We start from the raw sequence: 26,551 nt of genomic DNA, 5'->3' as shown, positions 1-26,551 counted from the left end.
ATGGCCTGGCTGTGGCTGCTCTGTGCACTGCTTCCTGCCTCCATGCCATCTGGTGAGTGCCTCCGTCCTCTAAAAGAGCAGTATTAAACGAGAGACCCCCCGCCCCAGCATGACAATGTGGGACTTGGGCCTCACTAGCAAATGCCCAGATTGAATGACCTGCCCTGGGTAGGCCCTGTGAGGACTATAGAAGAATCTGGTCTGGTTGGGTGGTCTGGGCTGAAGGCTGGCTGTAAGGGGAAGTCATCCAAAGCATCAGCTAGTTGAGGTGCAGGGTGTACAGACCTCCTCTGCTGTGTTTCCCTGCAGTGACAGCCAACTCGCCACCAGTGTTTTGGAGCAATATGTCAGTAGTGTCCCTGCCAGAGGACTTATCAGTGGGTGAGTAATGATTCTTATGCTGTGATGGAGCCCAGCGTGTATCCTGAGATCCTCACATACTCTCTGCCCATGTCTGAGGAATAACCCCTCAATGATCATGTGTGCAGTCAGCCCTCTGCATGTTGGTTTTACGTCTCAGGTTCAGCCTCCCGGGGCTAAAATACTTGTGTGGGGGGTTGTGGCAACTTTTATTTTTGTCTTTACTTCATAAACCAACTATTTCCACCATATTCTGTGTCAACAGTCATCTAGAGTGGATTTGAAAATTCACTTATCTGTTTTATGTAAGAACACTGTACACTGTCATTGTCTTCAGACACACCAGAAGAGGGCATCAGATCTCATTACAGATGGTTGTGAGCCACCATGTGGTTGCTGGGATTTGAACTCAGGACCTCTGGAAGAGCAGTCAGAGCCCTTAACCACTGAGCCATCTCTCCAGCCCCCAGAAGGGGATTTGAAATCAGGGAAGAGAGGCTTGGGTTCTACATGAAAGCTTCATCACTTTCCACGAGAGTCTTGATTTCAGCATTTCATGAGTTTCCTGGAACCAGCCTTTCTGAGTATCAAATCCTTTTGCTAATCCATTTGAGACTGGTTGATTCTGAGGTTGTGTAGGACAGAGGGCCTCAGCTTGAGGATGGCCCACCTCAGATAAGATCCCACTCACCAGCTTTCTTTCCCATGTTTCTGTAGGCACTGGAATCCTGTCTTCCTGCATCTTAGCATCTTCAAATCAGAAGGGGTCTCTCTTATCATGATACGGTCATTTAAACAGTTCTTTTTTTTTTTTTTAACGACAGAAAGAAATAAAAATTTAAAAACAGCCATTAAATGGCCAGTGTAACTTCCAGCCAAGAGTGTTTCTTCCACAGAACACTGTACAGCCATTTCTAGTTTTACTGAAGCATACTGCCCAGAGGCAGGAAGAAAGGCTGGGTTTGGGGGGGGGGGTGAGAAGAAAGGCTGGGTTTGGGGGGGTGAGAAGAAAGTCTGGGTTTGGGGGGGGTGAGAAGAAAGGCTGGGTTTGGGGGGGGTGAGAAGAAAGGCTGGGTTTGGGGGGGTGAGAAGAAAGGCTGGGTTTGGGGGGGGTGAGAAGAAAGGCTGGGTTTGGGGGGGTGAGAAGAAAGGCTGGGTTTGGGGGGGGTGAGAAGAAAGGCTGGGTTTGGGGGGGGTGAGAAGAAAGGCTGGGTTTGAGGGGGTGAGAAGAAAGGCTGGGTTTGGGGGGGTGAGAAGAAAGGCTGGGTTTGGGGGGGGTGAGAAGAAAGGCTGGGTTTGGGGAGGGTGAGAAGAAAGGCTGGGTTTGGGGGGGTGAGAAGAAAGGCTGGGTTTGGGGGGGTGAGAAGAAAGGCTGGGTTTGGGGGGGTGAGAAGAAAGGCTGGGTTTGGGGGGGTGAGAAGAAAGGCTGGGTTTGGGGGGGTGAGAAGAAAGGCTGGGTTTGGGGGGGTGAGAAGAAAGGCTGGGTTTGGGGGGGGTGAGAAGAAAGGCTGGGTTTGGGGGGGGTGAGAAGAAAGGCTGGGTTTGGGGGGGGTGAGAAGAAAGGCTGGGTTTGGAGGGGGTGAGAAGAAAGGCTGGGTTTGGGGGGGGTGAGAATCCCAGCTCTCAAGTCACATCTGCATCTCTGCCCTGTGGGCAGCTGGATCAGACCACCCTAAAAGAGGTGGCCATGGACCTGGGTCAACCCTGTCTATCTGTAGGTGCCGTGGCCTTCTGGTTGGTGGCTACAGACAGTGATAACGACCAATTGACCTATGGAATTAGTGGCCCAGATGCCACCTACTTCTCTGTCAACTCAAACACTGGGGAAGTAAAGCTGGCCAGACTTTTGGACTATGAGGTAAAGGATGATGGGTCAGGGAAAGCCTGGAAAGAGGGAGCAGGCAGGGGTGGCTCTTGGAGCCAGAGTTCTGGGAGCATGGTTGGGATCCCACTCTGAACAGACTTCTTCTCTCTGCTGCTACAGACTGCCCCTTTTTTCACGGTCACCATCTCCGTATCTGACGGTCAAATCCAAGTGAGTGAAAGAGGAGAGGGGAGGGTGATCAGTAGTGGAACAAACAGGGTGCCTCTGGTCACATGTCTATTCCAGGCGAGCAGAGAGTACCCCAAGTTGATAGTACTTCTGTGTTGATTATTTTTAAAATTATGTATTTGCCTTGTCATACAATATGAGCAATATTTATCAGCTACTAAGTACTTGGTTGATAAGATGACAGTGTTGATTTGTACTAATATAAATGCTGATGTTTAAAAATGATCTACTTTTTATCTTGTGTGTGCAAATGCTTTGCCTGCATGTATCCCCGTGCATCCTGTGCATGCCTGATGCCTACAGAGGCCAGAAGAGGGCGTTGAGTCCTCTGGACCTGAAGCCAAATCAATCAGTCACCGTAGGAACTAACTCTTTGTCCTTTAGAAGAGCAACAGAGTGGTCTTAACTATGTTTGTTGTCTCAAAGTTACTGTGTCTATTCAATGACTCACGTTTCCAAGTCTCTGTGTACACCCCCCTTTTTTTTCTTTCACTGAGGAGGGCTCCCTAAGTCCTCCTCTTTAGGCCTCTTGTTAAAGCCATGGTAGTACAATGGCAGATGCCTGTAATCTCAGTGGTTGGGAGCTGAAGGCAGGAGGATTCATAGTTTAAGTTCACCTTTGGCTGCACCGTGTGTTTCAGGCCAGCCTAGGATAGGCGAGGTTCTGTCTAAATAAATAAAGGCAGTTAGAAGAGCAGATTTATTATGGCTCACAGTTCTGGGTCAGTGCCAAGGGGCTGCATCTGGTGAAGGACTTCCTGCTGACAGTCACAAGGTTGCCTGGAAGAAGACCACAAGCATAGGACAGGGACCTCCGTTCACCAATGTCTGTTTCGCGGCATGGGAACCCTTCTGAGTACTTCAGTTGAACCCCTTTATCGGGTACTCATGTTGATCACAGATGATGCTATGGGGGAAAAAGTGCTAAACTGTGCCCCTCTTATGGAGCAAAGAGATGTTAGATTTTAAAAACTGAATGCTTAACTTTGCATTCACCTAATATACAATATGCACACACACAGACAGACACACACAGAGACACAGACACACAGAGACAACCACATACACAGAGACACACAGACACACAAACACACACTCTAATGCACATATATGCATATTCATGAAGGATAGAGAGAAAGAATGGAGGAGGGGAAGGGGCACACATCTGGAAGAAAGGTAGCTGTATTTTGTGTAGTGTCCCTGAAACGCTTCTGGCATCTTTTTTAAAAAAATATTTATTATATATATATCTGAGTATGCTGTTATTGACTTCAGACACAGCAGAAGAGGGCATCAGATCCTATTACAGATGGTTGTGAGCCACCATGTGGTTTCTGGGAATTGAACTCAGGACCTCTAGGAACAGCAGTCAGTGCTCTTAACTGCTGAGCCGTCTCTCCAGCCCTCTTCTGGCATCTTAAGTCACATTTTCTGACCTCACCTGGGCTTTAACATCTGCAGAGGACGATGCAAATGCAGGTGATTGTGAAGGACAGAAATGATAACGCACCTGTTTTCCTGACCACTGACCTCTCCACCAGCATTAGTGAGGTATGCCAGGGGTTTTGTGGTGCAGGGCATGGGGAGGGTATCTGAGAGCACCACTCAACAGGTGTGACCAGGACTCTTTGGTCTGGGAAGTTCGGGGCCATAATGACAGGGCCACTTTTACAAGATTTTTAGAGATCTCTCAGTTGTAGGAAATGTATGCAGAGAAAGGTGACTATCTCATGTCTCTGCTATGTGGAGATGGCCGATTTAGACAGAGTCGTTGATGACAATGTTACCCTGTACTTGTCATCTCTGCGTGACTGTCACCTCTGTCACTGCCATCTCTCAGTCACTGGGTGCCTCCATCCTGGGGTGTGGAGCCCAGGGGTGCTGGCTGTGAGCTGTCTCACTGCCCCTGCAGCTTCAGAAGAAAGATTTCCATTTCTCTGTGGTTTCAGCACACGCAGGCCTCACTTCCATTCAGTCACCTTGACCCATGTGTCCTGCTTAGAGATGATTCAGAGGTCTGGGGTGGCTGGTCTGGGCCATGGCCCTTTCCTCAGCTGGATGGCACCTGGACTGTAACTGCTTTAACTGAGTAGGAAGAGACTCTCCGGTGCTGTGCCTCAGTAGCAAATAGAAGAACATTGTCCCCAAATCTCCAGACCATGTGAACACCTTTGAAGTAGGTGGTCCAGGCATAAAATCCATCTGACAGGCCCCACCCAGCACCCATGTTCTGGGCACTCTCCTGGTTCCTCACACCATCTGGTGACCAAGCCTCCCCTGGGTATGTCGCTTTAGGTCTCACAGTCCAGAGCACAAGTGGTACCCAGAAAAAGATGTTGTGAGGGATGTTTCAGAGATGTGAAATGCTATAAAGATGACAAGATAGAGAAGAGTGGAAGATTGTCCCTAGGAATGGGCTGCTTCTGTCTTCTCTGAGTAGGTGACATCCAAAGAGACCTGAATAGCAAGGGGCCTGCCGGAGGATCTCCAGGGAAGGGATGTTCCAGATTGGGGGACTATGTGTACAGGGTCCTCAGGCACTAATGAGGCTGGCCTCAGAGGCTAGAGAGGTAGAGTGTGAGGAAGGGTAGGGACAGGCCTGACTTCTGAGGGCCACCAAAATAGTTTGGACCATGTTCTGGGAATAATGGGACACTTTCAGAAGCCAAGAGTAAGGGAATCCGACTGTGGCTACAGGGAGCCTTCAGGAATATCTGAAAAGGGGATAGGCAAGTCCAGGCTGGGTTCTAGAATGCTCTGTCACTTGTGGTCTTGACTGTACACCTCGGGGTATAAGCTATATAGGGAAAGGCGTTTCCAGAGCTGGCTCATTGGGGGCAGGGCGTCCTGTCCTGCTGGGCATTCTTTCCTTAATCCTCTGATGCCTCCCCTGATGGCCCAGCCCAGTGTTGGGGTGGGAGGAACACACAGGTGAAAAGTCCCTTCTTACAGACCCTGCCAGTCGGCTCCGTGGTGTTCTCTGTGCTGGCTAAGGACAAGGACACGGGGTTAGCCGGTGTAGTGCAGTATTTCATAAAGAAGGTAAGCGTGAAGAGTTCTTGAGGTGGGAGCGGCCTCACTTTGTCTTATGTCCACCAGGGGGCAGCATCTCCACAGACAACCACAACCCTGGTTCCCCAGCCTTTCTCCGATCACCCCATCCCCACCAGCCCCCAACACGGAGAAGTCCCACTTTGCCCAGTTGCTGAAGGAGGATCCAATCCTTGCTCCCACCCCCTTCACCAGCACCGTCAAGGCCTCCTGTAAGCTGAAACAGCTTGCAGGAGAGCTCAAGGCTCAGAGAGGACCTGGTTCTTGCCCAAGCTCACCCAGACAACCTAGGCGTGTGTGTGTGTGTGTGTGTGTGTGTGTGTGTGTGTGTGTGTGTGTGTTTTGAACTTTTTTGAACCAACTAAAACACTTACTTTCAACCCACCGAGGCATTTATTCCAGCCAAGGGGAGAAAGGGTAGTTCTGAGAGCTTACATTGCTTGGAGATATTTGCATAATGGTAGAGCCAGAATTTGACCCTTTGTCTCTCAGAGCAGGAGGAGCAGTGGTGTCACTGGGATCTCACCCAAGTGTCCTCTGTCCCAGGTCATCCCCAGCACCGACAACAGCAATAATCTCTTCAGCATCCTGGCAAACGGCTCCATTGTGCTGAATGACAAACTCAGCTACAACAACAAGAGTGCTTTCTATCAGTTGGAGCTGGTGGCCTGTGTGAGTGGGGGTGTAAGCAGAGCTAGGGGGCTCAGCATTGTGTCACTGGCTCACACAAGGCCTTCTCTCCCCACAGGACTCAGGTGGAATTTGGAATGACAGCAACGTCACCCTATGCTCTCAGCCGGTCTTCGTATCCATCTCAGTGATTGATGAACCAGACCTGGACCCTCAGTTTGTCAGGGAGTTTTACTCAGCCTCTGTGGCTGAGGATGCCACCGTGGTATGTGCTGGGGCTGTGAGGGCGCTGGGTAGTGATGTCTGCCGGAGAAGAAGGTCAGACACACTCACGGAGCCTCCTCCCAGGGGACATCCGTGCTGACGGTGGAAGCCGTGGACGGTGACAAAGGCGTCAATGACAATGTGACCTACAGTATCTCCAGTGAGAACTTGGTTGTCCCCTGGAGAGGGCTCGGGTAAGGCTGGGTGGGACGGGGTGGTCAGAGCCCCAGGAAACAGCTGCTGTAAGTGCTTCTCTCTCAGACTCCACGAGGCCTGGGTGGTTCAGCATTGAGCAAGGTGGCGTCATCACTGTCAGTGCCCCCCTGGACAGAGAGCAGCTGCTTTTGGATAATGAAGAAGTGAAGATAGAGGTCACGGTGAGTGTGGCTCCCTTTCTCTAACCCTTGACCTGAGCTCTTACTCTCTCTGAGCACTGCTTTCTTCCCTCTGGCTTCTGCTTTGTACCTCAGGCCACTGAGACGAAAAATAACATCCACGGGCAAAAGGCCAAGGTGAGCACGTGGGTCACAATAAGGGTGACCGATGTCAACGACCACAAGCCGGAATTTTACAACTGCAGCCTCCCAGGGTGCTCCTTTAGCCCCCAGGAGGCCCAAGACAACTTCTCAGGCTCCGTGGATGAGCATGCCTCCGCCCGTATCTCCATCGACGATCTGACCATGGTGGCCTACGACCCAGATCAGGTAGGTGCAGGGGAGAGAGGGAGGGGTACTGATGGAGGAGGGCTGGGGGAGGGGAAGGTTGAGGTGGACGGTGGCAGTGGATTACAGAGCACATGGCAGGTCCATGGGGTGTGTGATGTGATGGTAATGACCAATCAGCATAGCGGGGGTCATCGAATGCCGTCTGGTGAGGTTCGAGGGGAATATTGGGTGGTTCTGAGCAGAGGCCCCCGTGGGTTGACATTAGGTGCTAGGAAACAGTGAGTGGTTGTGATTCTGACGCTGTTGGCTCTGGGTAGCCTGTGGTTTGGGGAAGTGAAAAGCCTCAGAGAAAGATGGCCGGTGTTATGTGTAAAGTGATCTGAATCCACTGGGAAGGATGACAGGGAAGGAACCGTCATGGAGGGTGGTAGTAAGCAGTGGGTAAGGCCACAGTTTATTGAGGTGGTGTGGGGTTGAGTTGAAGCTGCTCGGTGGTGACCGTAGGCCGGCGGGTGTTCTAAGCTGGCTGTGGCGAGGGGCAGCTTTGATGGAACAGGGCGGGACGGTGTGAGCGCTGAGTGGTGGCTAATGGGAATGTGTGGTATGGGAGTGAGGTGAGTGTGGCTTTATCCCTCCAGACCTGGAGACCCACAGGGCTGAAGGCAGTCCTTAGCCGATGAGGCTGCATTGGTAGAACTGAGCAGCCAGCCCAACTTCCTAAGCCCAGACTATTGTCTCAGTCTTTTCTGACTCCCTCTGTACATCTCTGGGCAGGGCTTCTGCAGAGAAGGCCTGATGTTGGAGGTAGAGGGAAAGACACAGGGAGGTGGTTGCAGTGGGTCAATTCCTACAACTTCACTTTCCTTTACAGGGTGACAACGGTACCTTCCTGCTGTCCCTGGAGGGCCAGGATGCTGCTGCCTTCAGTGTTTCCCCAGAGCGAGCGGCAGGGTCTGTCAGTGTGCAGGTAGTGGTGAGAAACTCAGAGATGGTGGACTATGAGAAGAAGAGGGTGATGGTTGTGCAGGTATGGTGTGCCCAGATGCTGAGGGATACGGTGCTAAGGGAGTCAGACGCCATGGGCAACCGGACCCCTGCACCGCTGCGCGCTCTTTTGTCCCCAGGTAGTGGCCGAGGACTTAGTCAGCAACAACTACTCTGTTGCCACGGTGACCATCCACCTTAGAAACATCAATGACCACAGGCCCGTGTTCTCGAAGAGCTTGTATGAACTCACTGTGCCAGAGAACAGTCCAACAGGTTTTCTGGTCTCCGACAGCATCCGGGTGAGTGATGTTGGCTGGATCACCCTGGGAGAAAGCTGCTGAGCTGGTCCGATCGATCTCAGACTGTCCCAGACTTTGTTTCTTTCAGTGTCACCAGGTCTCTGTGAGTGTGGATACAAATGTATATGTGGACATGGGGTGTCCAGGTGTGAATGAAGATGTGGTGAACTTTGAAGTTTGGGTGCACAACAGCTGTGTTGGATGAGTCACATGGTGACACAGTTGGCCCTGTTTCTAGTGTTCTGCCATCTTTGCCTTATAGGCTACAGACCTAGATGGGGATGAATGGGGTCCTATCACCTACAGTCTGCTTCCAGGAAATGGGTAAGATCGTAAGGTGGGCGGGGTGGGGGTGCGGAGAAGGAACTTTTCTACTTTGCCTTGTAGCTAGGGGAAACAGCAGAGTACCCTGCAAAAATACAAAGTGCTCAGTTGTGTATCCATTCCAGAAAAACAACCTAAAAAAAAACATACAAAAACAAACCTATTCGTTTTCTGTGACTATAACAAAAAATACCTGGGGCAGGGTATTCTATAGAGAGAAAGGTTTATTTAGTTCTGGAAGCTCAGAGGCATGGGGTGCCATCCACTCTGCCCTGTGAGGACTTGATAGTATATTGAATCACATGCTGCGGTTGTGTATGAGCCAGAAAGATCACATGACAAGATAGGAAACCAGAGGAAGGGAAGGGGTGAGGGACAACTTCGCAAAAGGTCCCACCTCTCAGAGGCCCCTGCAACTCCTGACAACATCACACACTGCGGACCAACACTTGGAGGCTTGAGGGCACTCACAGCTCGACCACTCCACCATCATAAGCATGTTGGAAATTCCGCACAAGGTTCATGTATGTCTGTGTTATCATTTGCCTAAATTCAAATGTAAGTGCACACACCCTGTCGTTTTATTGGCTAAATCTGGCCACCCTGAACAGAGCAGACCTGTTTGAGGTGGATCCAGACTCAGGGAATCTGACGGTGAAAAACGGCACACTGCTGGACCGGGAGAAGCAGGCTGTGTATCACCTCACGATGCAGGCCACTGACGGTGGAAACCTGTCGACCACCACCACACTGAAGATCACTCTGTTGGATATCAATGACAACGCACCTGTGGTTCGAGGCACTTACAACATCTTTGTGCCAGAGGGGGATGGCAATGTCTCTGTGACCATCCAGGTGAGAGCCACACTGAACCTGGTAAGGGAGGTTTGGGAGGGGACCATGCTGCCCCTGCATGAAGTCTCAGCTCTACAGTGTGGCTCTGAGGAAGTTGCTCAGTTTCTCTGGGCATCTATTTTCTCTTAGAAAACCAAGAGTTGTGGTCCTTGGTTGACATGGTCAGCAGGGTGTAATGCGATAAGGAGAGACTGTATCCTGCACAGGTCTGGTGTGGAACAGGCCTTCACAAACAAGTCATTCTTTTAATATACATATTCCCAACTCATCCCAAGAAGATTTGATGTGGCTTACGTAAAAAGTAAGATCCAAACAAGACATGGCGGTGCACACCTTTAATCCCAGCTTTCCGGGAGCCACAGCCAGAATGATCTCTGAGTTTAAGGCCAGCCTGGTCTACAGAGCTAGTTCCAAGACTGCCTAAGCTATGCAGAGAAAGCCAGTTTTGAGAAAAACAAACAAGCAAACAAACAAAAAACCAAGACCCAAACAGAGAACAAATAAAAGGGTGGCATTATTAAAGGGGCAATGGTAGCATTAAAATCCAGAATGCAAAGGACACAGAGAAAGAGGCTGGGAATCTCCTTTAGGCTGATCCAGATGGACATCTTGTGAGAAGGGACTTGCAGGTCCTCACAGGCTGTCACACTATCCCTCAGGGGCCCAGGCTCCCTGTGGATGTTCCAAGGCTTTTCTGCCAGTGGAGGTCTGTGGTTCAGATCTCAGTGGACTTGTTTCTTCTGGCCCTGGTACTGTTTGTATGCTTGTGTGTGTGTGTGTGTGTGTGTGTGTGTGTGTGCATGTGCGTGTGCGCGCACGAGTGCACATTGGTGTTTTGCGTGCATTTGTCTGAGGGTGCCAGATCCTCTGGAACTAGAGTTATAGACAGTTGTGAGCTGTAATACAGGAACTGGGAATTGAACCCAGGTCCCCTGGCAAAGCAGCTGGGGCTCTTAACCTCTGAGCCATCTCTCCAGACCCCAAGCTTCATGAAAGAAAGATCTATGGCACCCTTACAGATCCAGAGAAGTGCTTAGTGACTTAGTTGGCCAAGTACAGAGCGCCCTTGTGGGAGTGGATTGGTCTTGCCTTTGGAAGAGCCCTCTCTGGTTGCTTATGAAGGGCGCATTTCCCGAGCGAGACCCAAATGAGCTGAAAAGGAGGCAATGGTGGTGGGGTGAGCATGGAGGAAGCAAAAAGAATAGTTTCCATCTCAACACCTGGCTGGGCACTGGCTTCCCACCATGTCTGCTGCTGAAGCCCGGTGCTCAGAGGTGAGGCCACTCTGACTCCTGTCTCCTTTACCGAGGGTGTCATCTGTGATATCAAAGGTAGCAGGGAGCTGCAGGGATAACAGCGTGGCTGGGAGGCAGGCGGAAGGGCCCAGGCTGAGGCTGGGGAATGGAAGAACTTGTATTCTTTGTGCTGGCTTGCTCCAGTACAATCCAGCATGTTTGGGCCCTGACAAGACAAGAACGTATTTGTTTACACACGCACACACCCTGTGTATGAAGAACGGGCTGTTTTAAAAGTACAGCACTATAGCCAGATATGGAGGTGCATACCTTTTTTAGAAAAGATTTATTTATTTATTAGATGTAATAAAAATGGACACTGTCATACTCTTCAGACACACCAGAAGAGGGCATGAGGTCTCATTACAGATGGTTGTGAGCCACCATGCGGTTGCTGGGATTTGAACTTAGGACCTATAAAAGAGCAATCTGTGCTCTTAACTGCTGAGCCATCTCTTCAGCCTTGGTGCATACCTTTGATTTCACCTTTGAAAGGCAGAGGTAGGTAGATCTCTGTGAATTACAGGCCAGTCTGAATAGTGAGACTCTGCCTCAGAATACATTGGGTGGGGAGCTGGAGGGATGGCTCAGCAGTTTAGAGCACTGTTTGCTCTTGTAGAGGACCCAGATTTGATTCCCACCCCTGCCTAGTGCTTCACAACTATCTGTAACTCCAGTTCCAGGGGATCTGATGCCCTCTTTTGGCTTCCGTGGGCACTGCGCACACAGGGAATGCTTACATTCATGCGGGCAAAAAACTCAAATGTATAAAATAAAAAAAATCTTTTAAATTTTAAATATGAAAAAGTATGGTACTGGGATAGAGGTGTAATTTGGTTAATAGAGGTTTGCCTAGCATGTGTAAAAATCACTGGGTTCTGTTCCCAGCACCACATAAACAGGGTGTGTCTGTGCATGCCTGGGATCTTAGCCCTCTGGAGGTGGAGGCAGGAGGATCAGATGTTTAAAGTCATCCTTGATTATGTAGTGAGTTTGAGGTCAGTTTGGGCTCCATAAGACTGTGTCTCAAAATAAATAAATAAACAAACAAATAAATACCCTCCCGTGTGTGTGTGTGTGCGTGTGTGTGTCTCTCTGTGTGTGTGTCTGTGTGTCTGTATGTGTGTGTGTGTGTCTATGTGGTAACAGAGACAGACAGACAGAAAAACAGAAAGAACATGCTGGCTGCAGCAACTGTGGTAAAATCAGAATTTTTCTTTAAATTTCACACTTCTTAAATATTTATTTATTTATTTAATGTATGAGTACACTGTAGCTATCTTCAGACACACCAGAAGAGGGCATTGGATCCCATTACAGATGGTTGTGAGATACCATGTGGTTGCTGGGATTTGAACTCAGGACCTCTAGAAGAGCAGTCAGTGTTCTTAACCATTGAACCATCTTTCCAGCCCTGGATTTCTCACTCTCTCTCTCAATCTCTCTCTCTCTCTCTCTCTCTCTCTCTCTCTCTCTCTCTCTCTCTCTCACGCGCGCACACACACACACACACACACACACATCCCTGTTGAGTCTCTGTATAGACTCTCTCACTCCCATCTCTGCATCAGCATTATGGGAATCCCCACTTCAGGTCTCTTCTGAAGATCTACCTCAGGCCCAGGTTTGCATGGTCCATTCAGCACTCATTTGGGAGATGGAGAAGCTCAAGGTTGAGACTGAGAGCTTTTGACAGCTGTGCCCTGCATCTCAGCAGAAGCCATGACCTATGTTCTCCAGCTTCAGCTGATGGCCACTTAGACCAGTGCTGGAGGGAGGAGTTAGGCCTGAGGCTTCTATATCTGACTGTAGGCCAACTATGTCCACAGGCCTACGATGATGACCAGCCAAACACTAACAACAGCCTCCTGGTCTTCAGCCTGCTTCCTGGGCCCTACAGCCAGAACTTCTCCATAGACCCCAGAACTGGGCTCCTCAGGAATCTTGAGCCCCTGGACCGAGAGGCCATTGACCCTGCTCTGGAGGGCCACATCGTGCTAACTGTGCTTGTGGCTGACTGTGGCGAGCCTTCCCTAAGCACTGAGGTCAATGTCACCATCACTGTGGAGGTAAGCAGGGTACTCTCACACAGCCTAGCTCCCTGGTTCTGGCACAAACTATACTTCCTGCTTTGTACAGCATGGTAGATAAGATTGCCTTTGGCAATCCTTGTCCACAAGTCAGAAAGACTGAGAGCAAAATCAGCACAAATGAATGGAGATGTTCCGAAGAGGGGGTCACCAGGGGAGGGCTCTCAGTGCCTTAGCTCTGATTGTCATGCCTGGAGTCTTGTCTGGAATCATCTTGACTGCTAGCAAGCAAAGGCCAGAGTCAGGTGAACCTGGCTCCAACTGTGTTTCCTGCATGCAAGAGGTGGAAATCGGGGGCCAAGCATGCTGGTGCACAGCTGTAATCTCAGTAGTTGGGAGACTGAGGCAAGGTGATTGAGAGTTTTAGTCCATCCTGGGCTATGTAGCAGACCGTGTGACCTTGGGGGATGATCGAGACATTGAAGCAGATTTAGGATTTGTCAGCTTCCTGGGAACAAGTAGAATAATAAAGGAAAAAGGGAGAATTACTTATTAGGGATCTCTTTGTCCTGTAAGTTTCACACTCTGGCTGTAAAATTACCCTATTTTTTTTTAAAAAAGATTTATTTATATGAATAAATAAATCAGATCTTCAGACACACCAGAAGATCGAATCAGATGCCGTTACAGATGGTTGTGAGCCACCATGTGGTTGCTGGGATTTGAACTCTGGACCTCTGGAAGAGCAGTCAGTGTTCTTAACTGCTGAGCCATCGCTCCAGACCCCGTTTTTTAAAATAAGGACACTGAAGCCCAAAGAAACCAGAGCCATGGGAGAGGCAGAGCAGGTGTCTTAGACACTGTGGTTCGAGGCAGGATGACTATGAGAATTCAGCAGCCTTGTGCAGGGATCCAGTGCAAGAAGTCATCGTCAGGTGCTCAGGAGATGAGTTACACAATGTGACCTCTATTCTCGGAAAAAGACAAAGGAGGAGAGAGTGGGGAGAGACAAGAAAGACAAAGAGAAAGGAAGGAGGGAAGGAAGGAAGGAAGAGGAGGGAAGGCACACCCACTGAAGGGCTAGAATTCTGTTTCCAGGTTATGTAGACAAAACCTACCACCAAAGCACAAATGTGTGCTCAGGGATAAGGAAGGGCTAGGTTATTGGGAGCATCCCCCAGGCACATGACCATAGTGAGGAGAGATGAAAGACAGCTGTGCATGTGAGCAAGGGCAGAAAGCAACAGAGTCCAGCTCAGACCGAGCACAGAGCTGGTGTCACAGGTCTGAGAGATGGGACCCCAGGCCAAGCCAGATAGGGACATAGATAGGGACCCAGAACAGTTCTGGAACGTGGAACTAGAGTGGTTCTAGACCAAGGTCAGACAAAGAGAAGGACTACTTCCTTGCTTTCTTTGGAGGGTTGTCTATGCACATCTGGAAACTGGGCAGTGCTGTCTGAGGGACAGAGTCTATGGCTCTATCTGCAGAGATATTTCTGGGTTCTTAGAGGGCTCTGGGGAGGGTGAACCTGGAGTTGCTAGGGTCTCTAGGACTCAGACCTGCCTTTTCCTTTAGGACATCAATGACAACTTGCCTGTATTCAACCAGTCTTCTTATGAATTCTTTGTGATGGAGAGAGTTTCAGGTATGTGCCCTCTTGACTGTTTGGGGCCCATACCTGAGCTAGCTGTGCAGATGGGAGGGGAATATGTATCCTAGCAACGTGGCTGCTCCTGCAGGTGTTGTCCTTTGATGAGGCAGAACTTAAGGGAATGGGTACCCTGGAGGAAGGGCATGTTTACATCCCATCTCTGATACCAAACAATGAGGCCCATGCTAAGGGCTTCATTATAGGACCAGCATGGAGTGCCCGAGGCCTGCATAGGTGCCCCTCCCAGCTCTCTCCATTGTCCACAGGAGAATTGGTGGGCACGGTGAAAGCCTGGGATGCTGACCAGACAGCAGCCAACAACCGCATCAGCTTCAGCCTGTCTGGGACCGGCGCCAACAACTTTATACTCCAAGGAAAAGTGCTGGAAGAAGGGTGGGCTGAGGGTCTCATCTACCTGCTCCCTGACGTGAGCCTGGATTATGAAACACAGAAGTTCTTCAACCTAACGGCGAGTGCTGAGAACCCAGGCCCTCAGGGCCTCTATTCCACAGCAAGTGTCACCGTGGTTGTGGTGGATGTGAATGACGAGCCGCCTACCCTGGATGCAGCCTCACTGCAGGGCATCTCTGTGGCTGAGAACGGCTCCCAGCATGGCCAGGTGGCTCAGGTGATAGCCAAGGATGAAGATACTAAAGCCTCACTAAGGATTGAACTAGTAAACATCATCTGCACCAAGGCTGGCGTTGACGTGGGCAGTGTGTGCCACGACTGGTTCTCCGTGGATGCCAATGGCTCTGTGTACATCAACCAGAGCGAGGCCATCGACTACGAGGCTTGTCACCTGGTCACGTTGGTTGTGCGGGCACATGACCTCACCACGGATCCCGGCTTTGACGCTTACAGCAGCAATGGTAAGAAGACCTGCAGGGCTGCGGCTCAGGGTCTGGGGACCCACATCAACCCTTGTCAACCATGTGTCTCTAGCCATGTCCTCTTGAGGCTTCTGTTTTCCATCTATGCAGTGGGAGTTGGCCAGGGGGCGGGCTGTGGAGAGTGTGAAAGCCTACGAGCATTAGCGTTTAGTGGATAGCCTGGAAGCCCCCACCGAAGGCTGCCATTTTGTGAGGAGCTATTCGCATCTTCCTCCCACTCCACACAGGCACCAGGGCCACATTCACAGCGAGCACAGCACAGAACCATGCCAGGCACCTTAAAGCGTTTGCTCATTTTATTCCTGCATAACTTTAAGTACCCATCCAACTTGAAGACGAGGAAGCCAAGGCACAGACTGGGTACGAGTTTTTCATTTTGTTTGATTGAGACAGGCTAGCCTCAAATTTATAATCCTCCTGCCTCAGCCTCCCATGTGCTGAAATTTATAGTTGTATGTCAGAGTGTGTGACTCAGAGTGAGTATTCAAATGACCACCTGACATAAAATATACACATCACACTTATATATTAATATAGTCAGACATACATAATATTTATTTATATGCATACATACTTACACGTGCAAACACACACACACACACTCACACACTTTTAGGTGTGTGAAGAATGGAGTCCTGGATCTTGCTTGTGCCAACCAAATGTGCTGCCACCGAATGATACCCATCCCGGTCAGCTGGGGCAGAGCCAGGCCCACTCTTGGATTGCTTCTCTTGTGTGGCTCTGACTAACTGTTTGCCAACAATACTAACAGCCAGAACATCTAGAGGAGACGGTGAGGAGAAGGGGGACAGGACAGGCAGAGCGGGGAGCAGACAGCAGCAGAACTTTGCTCAGAGCTTTGACCCACTGCACCTTCTTTACCCAGGAAGCCTCCTCATCAGCATCAAGGACATGAATGACAACCCCCCCTATTTTCTGCCCGACAACCAGACCTTTGGTGAGTGAGTGTGGCAACCTGTCTTCATCTCGTATCCACATACACCTTGTGACAAGGGATTACCCTCAGACACTGCCGCCCCCCCCCCGCCCCCCATCTCCCACCCTGTAAAGCCTCTCTAGGCCACAGAAGGATCCAGCCTATCTCTGTCCCAGGTGTAGCTCAAAGGGACATCTGAGTTTTCATTCCAGCTCTGGATCAGCTGATAGCTGAGATGGGGTCACTTTTGCAGAGGGATTGGGGATGGGTTTGTGGAGTGGACTCAGATTATAGGGAGTGCTGGGAACTGTCCCCAGCTCTACTGACCTCTTCCTGCTCACATTCGTAGTGATCATCCCAGAGCTTGTGTTGCCCAACCAGCAGGTGGCTTCTGTCCAGGTGAGTCCTCAACTGTTATCTGTCACAGTAACCCCAGGGGACAGAACTAAGGGCTTCATGCCTTTCAACTGCCCTAAAAATGTCTTAACCCTAGGTTTGACAGGCTCAGCTCAGGTTTACACAAAGCTCGGGTTCACACAAAGCCCGGGCTGTAGCTGCACTTGCTCAATCGATGAGTTCCTGTTCTGCTAATTGCTCAATGCAGCATTCATAAAAATTTCATGACTTGTAGGTTACATTTTCCTGGTGATGCCAGAATTCTTGAGTGTGATCAAGAACCCATAGCCAATTGTAAATTAAAAGGCTTTCTTCTACTTAAATAGCTTTCTGGGCACAATTAGAGCAATGTTTTCGATTTGTTTTAGTGATAGATGGGAGTGTCTGCCTAGAAGGTGGCCAGGCCATGGAGGGTGAGCCCTGAGGCTGGAGCTGCCACACTTCTCTGGGATTAAGTTTCTCTTCCGTTTTGTGTGCATTTGAGACAGGTTCTGACTATTGTAGTTTTGGCTATTTTGGAACTCGCTGTGCAGAACAGTTTTGCCTGAAATCCACTTGCCTCTGCTACTACGATGCTGAGATTAAAGACATGGGTCACTGTGCCCCACTCAGTCTGCCTCTTTGACAAGAGGCTGGTGGCTCTTGCACTAGGTTGGCTGTCCCCATATAGAGTTGGGGGTGTCCTTAGGAATTCTCCTGGGGGATATCAATTTTCCCCTTCTAGATTCTTTCAAGATTTAAGCCAGTCACTTTTCAATCCTCAGCCAACTGTCTGCCAATGTCCCAATTTAGTCATGGCTTTGAGTTGTTTTCTTTGGAACACATGTGTAGGTGGGTTCACAAGCTCCTGTGTGTGTATATGCATGTATGTGATTGAGCGTATGTGTGTATATTTGCATATTCGTGCATGGCTTTGTAGAATAGACTCAGATTTATAGGGAGTGCTGGGCACTGTCTCCTGCTCCCCTTTTAAATGGAGACAGGATCTCTTGGTAGCCAGGAACTTGCCTATTAGGCTGACAGGCCCGGGGATACACCTGTCCCCATCTCCCCACTGCTGGGATTATAAACATATCCCACCTGTATCTGGTGTTTTTATGTGGGCTCTGGAAGCCAAACGCAGGTCACAGCCTTGTGCCTGCAAGCTAAGCACTTACTAACCGCTGAGCACTCATCTTTGCCAAACTGGTGTTTTTTGTTTGTTTGCTTTGCTTAGTTTTGTTTCTTTGAGGCAGGGTGTCTCTGGGTAACAGCTCAGAAACTAACTCTGTAGAGCAGGCTGTCCTTGAACTCACAGAGATCTACCTGCCTCAGCATCCCAAGTGCTTTTTTTTTTTTTAATTCCTTTTTGCAACCGGAAGCCCAGCCGTTCACCCTGAGCTTGGAGCCCTGTGTACCGGTTGCTGCATTCTGTTGGAAGACACTGGAGTGAATCCAAGTGTTCGTCCTCCTTCTTGTCCATTTCTGCTCTGCTACGGAATGTAGGCTCACATTAGTCAGCCCTACAGTGAGGGCCGTAAGGAGAGGGTGCACGCTGTAGGTGCTCTTGAGCTGAGCATGGCTGTGATTGGCAGTGAGTGTGTATGTGGTCGGCAACTGAGTAGAGGGTGGGGCAGGTTTCGTTAGAGGAGGGCTTTGGGTGTTGATCTGTTATATTGGGGTACATGAGGAAAAGACTTAGGCAAATGTGGATGTCTATAAAAAAGCCTGAGCCCGGTGTGATGTACATTTCTGTAGTCTTCTGAGGCAGAGGCAGGAGGATCACAGTAAGTTCTAGACCATTCTGGCCTAATGGTGAATTTCAGGCCAGCCAGGGCTATATAGTGAGATCTATAAGAAGGTATATTTGTCATGGCCTCTGTAGCTTCTGATTGTGGTGGGGATGAGAGGCCTTTTCTGGCCTCTCTCCAGACATCCATTCTTGCTCCAGGCCAGAGATGAAGACTCAGAAGACAACGGGGTCATCAAGTTTTCCATCCTGAAAGCAGATTTTGTCACCAAGGATGGGGCTACCAACCCTGTCCAGCTCTTTCGGATTACCCAATCAGTGGACGCTGGCCTGTTCACTGGCAGCATCGAGTAATGTGGCGATGGGTGTTCGGGTGGGTGGGTGGGTGGGGTGGGGTGGGGTGGGTCTCTATCCTGGAAGGTATAGGTGGTTTTTCTGTAGGATTGCAAGGACCCAGATTAGCTTACAGAATTAAGATGTCTTTACTTCTCTCACAGGCTGGTGACCAACCTGGATTCCACACTCCAAGGCACATATCAGGTGACAGTCCAGGCCCAGGACCAGCCTACTGTGGGTCCTGCTCTGCAAACACAGACCACTCTGGATGTGAGTACTGTTCTCTGCCTCCAGCCCCTGCTGTTCTAGGCTAGCCCATGTTTCTTGTTAGTTTGTTTTTATATTTTTTGTTTTAAGACAGGTTCTCCCTACATAGTTCTGGCTGGCCTGCAGCCCCTATGTAAACTAACAAGGCTGGCCTCGAACACATGGAAATCCACCTGTCCCTGTTTACCAAGTGCTGGGATTAAAGTGGTGCTTTACTAAATCTTTATTCAGAATATTTATCATAGTCAGATAGGCCTGTAACCCTGTTGTTTGGGGACAAAAGCAGGAGGAGCTTGAATTTGAGGCCAGCCAGGGTCTATAGCAAGATCTGTCCTTAACACAAATCATAAACCACACACAGACACACAGAGATATACAGAGACAGACACACAGGGAAAGGGAAACAGAGACACACATAGGTACACACACATAGACAGACACACACACAATAGATAGACACACAGACATACACAGAGAGATATACAAACACATAGACACACACACTGACACAGACACACAGATATACATATAAACACACACATAGACACACACACACAGAGACACTCCACCACAAACACACAGATAGATACACAAATACACACACATAGACACACACACAGAGATACACAAACACACACAGTCACACACAGAGAGACTCACAGACACACTAACACAGACATGCAGAGATGCACACACACACACACACACCTAAGCGATGGGGACTTTGTTCTCATCCGCACATCAGGGACAAGGACGACCGGAACACACATGCAAAGTCTATTCCAGATCCACATCAGCTCTGTGAAGGACAGAACGACCCTTCTGACACCTAGAGATGTTACTGCTCCACCCAGACCCTTCTTACTCTTGTTGGGAGATTCAATTGGCTGTGATCTTTAAGAGAGGGTATTTGTCCTTCTCCACACAGATTCACAAGGCAGTGTTTTAGCCAGCAAGTCCCCTCCCAGGGCTGTTCCTCACACACACTGATGGTGCACAAGGTACATGAGAGCACCTGGTGGTGAGAAAATCAGGAAGAGGTGAGGGTGTGAGACACTCACATGGACCGCCACAGACACTAGAACATGTATAGTGATGAGGAGAGATGCCCACAATCAAGAGAGCGAGCAAAGACACATAGGCTGGCATAACCCAGGATTCTAAGCGAGTGGCCAAGGAAAACGATGCATGAGTTCATGGGCTTGTTTATAGCCCGATAATTCCAACATAAAAATCTCATGGCACTTTCATTGTGATGGCCTCTTTAAAGTAAGACCAGGGGTCTGAGTGTGGAGGAGCCTTTTCTTTCTGTGTCCCTTTGTGGTGACTGAATCTAGGTTCCAGGTGAACACGGTACTGTACCAGTGTCTGTGTGTCCTGAGAAGCATGTGCTATTTATGATCTCGGGTTGCCCCAGATGTCTGATGTTTCCTCTGCCGTCCCCTTCTACGCTAGCTCTTCACTGTGGATCAGAGCTACCGCGTGAGGCTGCAGTTCTCCACCAACAAGGAGGAAGTTGGTGCCAATATAGAGGAGATCAAGGCGTAGGTCTGGGAAGTACAAACAGGGCTGTTGGAAGGACGGGGCCTAAGGGGCTGGTCTCAAAGAACTAGATCCAATACCTCTCTACCCTGTCCTTGACTCATACTTGACCTTGTCCCCACCGTTGATCCTATTCCTGTACCCCAAGCCAGGGGCCCAGGAGAAAGAATTGCCATTTCCGATTTGTACAGAGGTTAGCGAGCACACCCTTTCCATCCACACAACTCCTGATTGCAGTGCACAACCCTGGCCACAATCCTGGTCTAAGATCCCCACTCCAAGTATCTGTGATACCTGCATTCTCTCTAGGGCTCTTATCCAGGCAACCAAGACCTCTGTGTACGTTGTGACGATCCAGAACATAGACTCTATGACTCGGTGAGTATCCCCAGCCCATGCTGGGCTGAGGGAAACAACAAGAGGTTTGTGGTGTTCCTGGGCTGTATTTATCTATTCCAGGGCCCGAGTCAACTCCTACATGGATGCCTACTTTGTCTTCTCCAATGGAACAGCCCTGACACTGACTGACCTGAATGTGTGAGTGGGGCCGTCTGGGAGGATGGGCAGGGGAAATCAGAAAAAGAAGCCTCTGGGGGAGGTCAGTGACCTTTGGGTCTAAGCAGGGCTCTGTGGCAGGATGATCCGGAGAGACCAGGATGCATTGAGGCAGCTGCTGCAACTGGGGCTGGTGGTGGTGGTGAGTGTGGGGGGCCGAGAGGTCGCAGGTGGGGGAGGGTTATGGCTCCCACAGCCTCCTCACCCTCCTGCTTCTCCAGAGCTACCAGGAGAGCCAGGAGTCTGATCAGCCGAAAGTGCTCACCAGTGTCATCATAGGACTGGTGGTGTCTTTGGTGCTGGTCCTTGTGATCATGACCACGGCCCTTGTGTGTTTGCGGAAGAGGTACGGTTTGCATTTCTTCCCATGTCCCTAGCTCTCTCCTGGCTCCGATGCCCGGTGTGGGAAAGGTGGGTAGAAAGAACTTGGGGTCAAGCCCCATCTTCTCACCTGCAGAATGGGCTAGATATCTCCATGGATTTGGTGTAGAAATGCTGAGAACCCCAAAACCGTTGCCATTTCTTCTTGCCAGAACACAGTCAGTAGCTTCCCCTGAGTTTTACTCTGGCTATGACTTCTGGGTGCCCAGGTGGTTTTTGACAACAGATCCCCTTGGCTGCCGGTTTCCACTCCCTACAACATGCAGCTAAAATGATCACCAGCCAGGATCCTTGTGAAGCCACTAGGCACTGGGCCAGTACATTGCAAATGTGACTTCCTCCTGGTTCAACAGCTACCACCGGAAGCTTCGAGCTATGAAGGCTGGTAAGGAGGCCCGGAAGACACCAATGGAGACAACAACTCCAAGTGCTGCTATCCCAGGGACTAACATGTACAACACTGACCGGTAAGCAGGGGTCAAAGGGGAGCAAGAGACCTTGTAAGATGGCTGAGGGCCATGGCTGCTTGACAAGGCTGTTTCTCCAGGGCCAACCCCGTGCTGGACCTCCCCACTAAGGATCTGAATTTCGAGTGCCACTCTTCCAGTGACTTGGACTATCACAGGTGAATAGTATCTCTCACTACCAGACTGGTTATTTGTGGAGGGGACAGAGGTGGTGATGAGGATAATGGTGGTGGTGATGGTGGTGATGACAAAGATGGGGATGCTGGTGGTGTTGGTGCTGATGATGGTGAGAGTGGCGGTGATGGCTGTGGTGTAGGTAGTGATGCTGATGATGGTGATAATATTGGTGGTGATGCTGCTAATAGTGATAGTGTTGTTGCTGGTGGTGGTGATGGTAGTAGTGGTGGTGATACTGAATATGGTGATAATGTTGGTGGTGGTGATGCTGATTATGATGATAATGTTGTTATTGTTACTGTTGTTGTTGGTGGTGGTGATGCTGCTGATGGTGATGGTGATAATTTGTTGTTGGTGGTGGTAAAGGTGGTAATGCTGATGATGGTGATAATGCTGGTGGTAGTGATAGTGGTGGTGATGCTGATGGTGATAATGTTGTTGTTGTTGGTGGTGGTGATGCTGCTGATGGTAATAATTTGTTGTTGGTGGTAGTGAATGTGGTGATGTAGATGGTGGTGATAATGTTGGTGGTAGTGATAGTGGTGGTGGTGATGCTGCTGATGGTGATAATTTGTTGTTGTTGGTGGTAAATGTGGTGATGCTGATGGTGGTGATAATGTTGGTGGTAGTGATAGTGGTGGTGGTGATGCTGATGATGGTGATTCTGATGATGGTGATAATGGTGTTGTTGGTGGTGATATTGGTGGTGATGTTGATGATGGTGATAACGTTTTTGTTGGTGGTGGTGGTGATGCTGGTGATAATGTTGTGTTTGTTGTTGGTAGTGATGCTGCTGCTGCTGCTGCTGATGTTGTTGTTGGTGGTGATGGTGGTGGTGGTGGTAAGGCGGTATACTGGGAAGGCTGGGTTGGCCTGCTAACAATCTAGAGTAAATCATTCCTTCTACAGCCTCAATTCCCTAGACGAGAACTCTGTGGACTTGGACATGGACAGTAAGGAATTCAAGGCAAGATGTGGTTGGGGCTTCTGACTTGAGACTTTTCTCAGGAGGGGTGGAGTTCAGGATGAGTGAGGCCCAGCACTTTCCCTCCCTAATGTGACCCTTGGTGGCTGCTTCTTGCTTTTGGCTCTCGGTTCTTTTTATCAATAAATGGTAATCAAAACACAGGCTCTGCAAGACTGTTATGGGGATTAAGCCAGAGCAAGCATGTAGAGCAATGGTGGAGGACTTGCTGAGGCTTTGGGGTTAGGCAGCCAGCACCACTAACAAAACAAACCAACAAGAGAAGAAAGAGTCCTGGCCCAAAGCATGTAGCCAGGAACTGGTCCTGCCTGGTTTTGACTTCTCTACAAATGCTGGTGAGTAGGTGAGGAAGAAGTTTGGACACAAGCAAAGGTAGCCAAGGAGAGAAAGGAAGCTCAATAAATAATCAACCGCCATCCCCACAATTTGTTAACTAGGTTAGCTGGTTGGTAGATGTGTCACAAGTGCACAGCTTGAGCCCTTGTTAGAAATACCTGAGGAGTTGTATAAGAACAAAGGCTCAGCTCACAGAGACCCAGATTTTGATGGCCTGGGGTGGAACTGGCAAGGACACGCTGTCAAAGCTCTCCAGGGGACCGAAGCTTCTTGACTGGGCTTTTGATTAGTTTTGGGTTCTGCTTTGGGACTGGGGGGGTTGGGGTGAGGGTGGGGGTGGGAGGGTGGGTGGCTTACTGGTGTGTTGCCAGACCTGACTCTCCAGGCAACCTCAGTGTTTAGGTGGGATGGAGACTCACTGGGGCTGCTCACTGATGTCGGAGGGTCTCTCTGGAGCACTCGCCCTCCTCTCACAGGAGCAGATGGCTTTGGGCTCCATCAGCTGCAATAATTCCTTTTGTTATTTTGTCTTTTTTTTTTTTTTTTTTTTTTTTCAGAGCTGAGGACCGAACCCAGGGCCTCGCGCTTGCTAGGCAAGCGCTCTACCACTGAGCTAAATCCCCAACCCCATAATTCCTTTTGTTAAGAGAGGTGTTGGCACTGTCACTGTGCCCTGTTCTTTGGGCCCTTCCCCCGCAGGACCCACCAACCCTCACAACACCATCCTTATTTTTCTTGAAGACTCTCCTCTTTCTTTCTTTCTTTTTTCCTCTCCTTTCTTCCTTCTTTCTTTAAAATTTTTTTTTTTGATACAGAGTTTCTTTGTGTGGTCCTGGCTGTCCTGTAATTCTCTCTGTAGACCAGGCTGGCCTGGAACTCAGAGATCCTGCCTTTTCTTCCCAAGTACTGGGATTAAAGGTGTTCATCACTACCCCCTGCTAGAGGACTCATCTCTTGGATGGATCAGGCTAATCAAAGCTACCCTTGGACTTGTACAGGGCCCAGATGTATCATGATACCAAGACTGACATAGAGATCTCTAGATTGGCTCCCAGGAATGGGGCTCATGTATAGCAAGCCAGTCAGCCCCTGTGTGTGGCTCATCTCTGTGTGAAGTTGGTTAGAGGGGGGGAAAAGACCAGCAAAAACAAACAAACAAAAAAAAAAAAAACCTTCAACAACAACTAGAAACAAGCAAACAACACCCCCCCCCAACCAACCAAACAAAAAAATCAAATCCCCAACACTCTAGTGAACTTCTTTGACACAACTGAGGCAAAAATTTCAGGGCCCAGAAAAGGGCAATGTGGGCCCGCCCCCCAAGAGTAGAGCTAGAGGTTCCTGATTGCCCTGTGGGCCCAGAAAGAACAGGGCTTCTGAGAGAGGAGTGTAGAGAGAGGATGTGATGGACTGGGTGGGGACAGAGAGAGGCTTTTCTGGCAATCCCTGAGTGCCAGGACCTATAAGGGTTCTGTTAACATTGAGAGCAACCAGGAGACCACCCAAGGCCCCTCACCAAGCAAGTAGCATGAATACAGATGCTCAGAGGCTGCTGTCTGGCTTAAGGCTTGAGGCAGCCTGCAGGGCAAAAGCAGAGTCAGGTCCCTGGGCTTGGCTACAAGGTTACTTTATCTAGCTCTATACCAGTAGCTTTGGGCTCAGGGCCTGTACCAACCCCACTCGGCTCTTGGATGTTCCACTGTTTACCAGGGATAGTAACATCCCCAGGGTGGAAGAAGCCCTTACAGTATCTGGGGAACAGTAGGGGTAGCTTGGGGCTCTGGCCCAGTGGAGAAGGGGGCAGTCACTGCCATGGACTAACTTAGTTCAGGGCCTGGGCTCTCTCCCAGTGGGCTGTGTGTCTAATGTCACAAGGGAAGGCAAGAGGGAGGGCAACAGAGATGCGTGAGTGCTGTGATCGGGTATAATCCTGAGTGACATTTCTAGAACTGATGGGCAATGCCAAATTCAAGCAGGATCTGTGCTGAACCGTGGTCATCCACAGGAATGTTTGAGCAGTTTCCACCTCTCTCAGCAGGAATTCCACAGCGATGTTAGGGAATTGAGGGACCTTGCCCAATATGTAGCCTGCTCTAGGGTACCAGTGGCAGGAACTGTGACCATGTTGCTGTTTATCCTATGGCTGGGCAGAATGCCAGAACAGTTTTGCTGGGGTTAAGCCAGGGCCACAGATGACCCGCTAGGGCCACCCCACCTGTACCACCCTTGGCCACTGCTGCCTCTGGGATATAGAGAGGTCCTAACTGAGTGAACCTCAGAGAAACCCCATCAGCTGTCCTGGGGTCTGGGGTGAGAGCCCCATCTTTACCCTTTTCTCCTTGTCTTTGCAGAGGAAGGATCATGCACACAACTCTCCTGTGCCTGACCCAGAGCCCCTGACAGCAGTGCTCTCAGAAAGGTCGGCAGGCACAAAGGGACAGCAGCAGAGCAAATTGTCCTTCACCAACCCTGGCCTCGACACCACAGATCTGTGATGGAGACCTTTATTCTTCAAGCTTAGACCGTATTGTCTGCCCTCCTCTAAATATAATCTATCACTTTGCTTTGCTCCTTGCTTTCAATCATAGACAAGAGTTGGGGAAAGGTTTTATTACCAATGTATACTGTGACAGTTAGTAGCCAAAAACTGAGGCTAGAGGGTTAGGGACCAGGGTACTCAGTGGTTACAAGGGGCTCACAGCATTGTGTGTGTGGGGGGGGGAGGGATGAGAGGGACCTTGAAAAGATGGCTGTGAATGTCAAATGGGCCCTCCATCTTGTTCCCAATACCCAAGACCAGCTGTCGCCCAGGTGACCGACGGCCTGAGACCTTCTAGGAGCCTTACAATGACCTTCAGTCCTGTCTAAGACCCTCTGTTTTTTTCACGACTCTTCTCTGTTGAGCCCCAGGGCACTCCTAGCCTTTGGCCTCTATGGGAACTGTGCATAGTGACTGGGTAGGGGAGGAAACAGGGCTAGGGCACTGGGCTAGGTGGGGAGAGACGGGGATGGGGGTAGGACTACCAACAGCATGCAACAGATGCCCTGGCTGTGGGGCCAGCACCATGTGGAGACCCCTCACT

At 49.9% G+C, this 26,551-nt stretch overlaps 1 protein-coding gene across 1 annotated transcript; it reads left to right on the top strand.

Moving 5' to 3' along the window:
* On the top strand, nucleotides 1–25,963 carry CDHR2 (cadherin related family member 2; the record flags this gene model as incomplete). Its single annotated transcript, XM_080936693.1, has 31 exons — nucleotides 1–52; nucleotides 310–381; nucleotides 2,079–2,218; nucleotides 2,345–2,395; nucleotides 3,875–3,964; nucleotides 5,366–5,455; nucleotides 6,011–6,136; nucleotides 6,213–6,359; nucleotides 6,443–6,518; nucleotides 6,620–6,735; nucleotides 6,829–7,062; nucleotides 7,895–8,050; nucleotides 8,148–8,309; nucleotides 8,572–8,633; nucleotides 9,245–9,488; nucleotides 12,613–12,852; nucleotides 14,392–14,461; nucleotides 14,734–15,339; nucleotides 16,247–16,318; nucleotides 16,647–16,696; nucleotides 18,624–18,772; nucleotides 18,920–19,028; nucleotides 20,481–20,569; nucleotides 20,877–20,945; nucleotides 21,027–21,104; nucleotides 21,204–21,264; nucleotides 21,344–21,468; nucleotides 21,857–21,970; nucleotides 22,051–22,128; nucleotides 23,057–23,114; nucleotides 25,820–25,963. The coding sequence occupies 31 exons, from the start codon at nucleotides 1–3 to the stop codon at nucleotides 25,961–25,963; spliced, it is 3,930 nt and encodes a 1,309-aa protein (XP_080792819.1).
* Between the last annotated feature and the right edge of the window lie 588 nt (nucleotides 25,964–26,551).

Source organism: Micromys minutus (genome assembly GCF_963924665.1).
Source record: "Micromys minutus genome assembly, chromosome: 1".
NCBI lineage: Eukaryota > Metazoa > Chordata > Mammalia > Rodentia > Muridae > Micromys > Micromys minutus.
The sequence above is the reverse complement of the archived record's forward strand: the minus strand, read 5'-3'. Positions and strand labels throughout refer to the sequence as shown.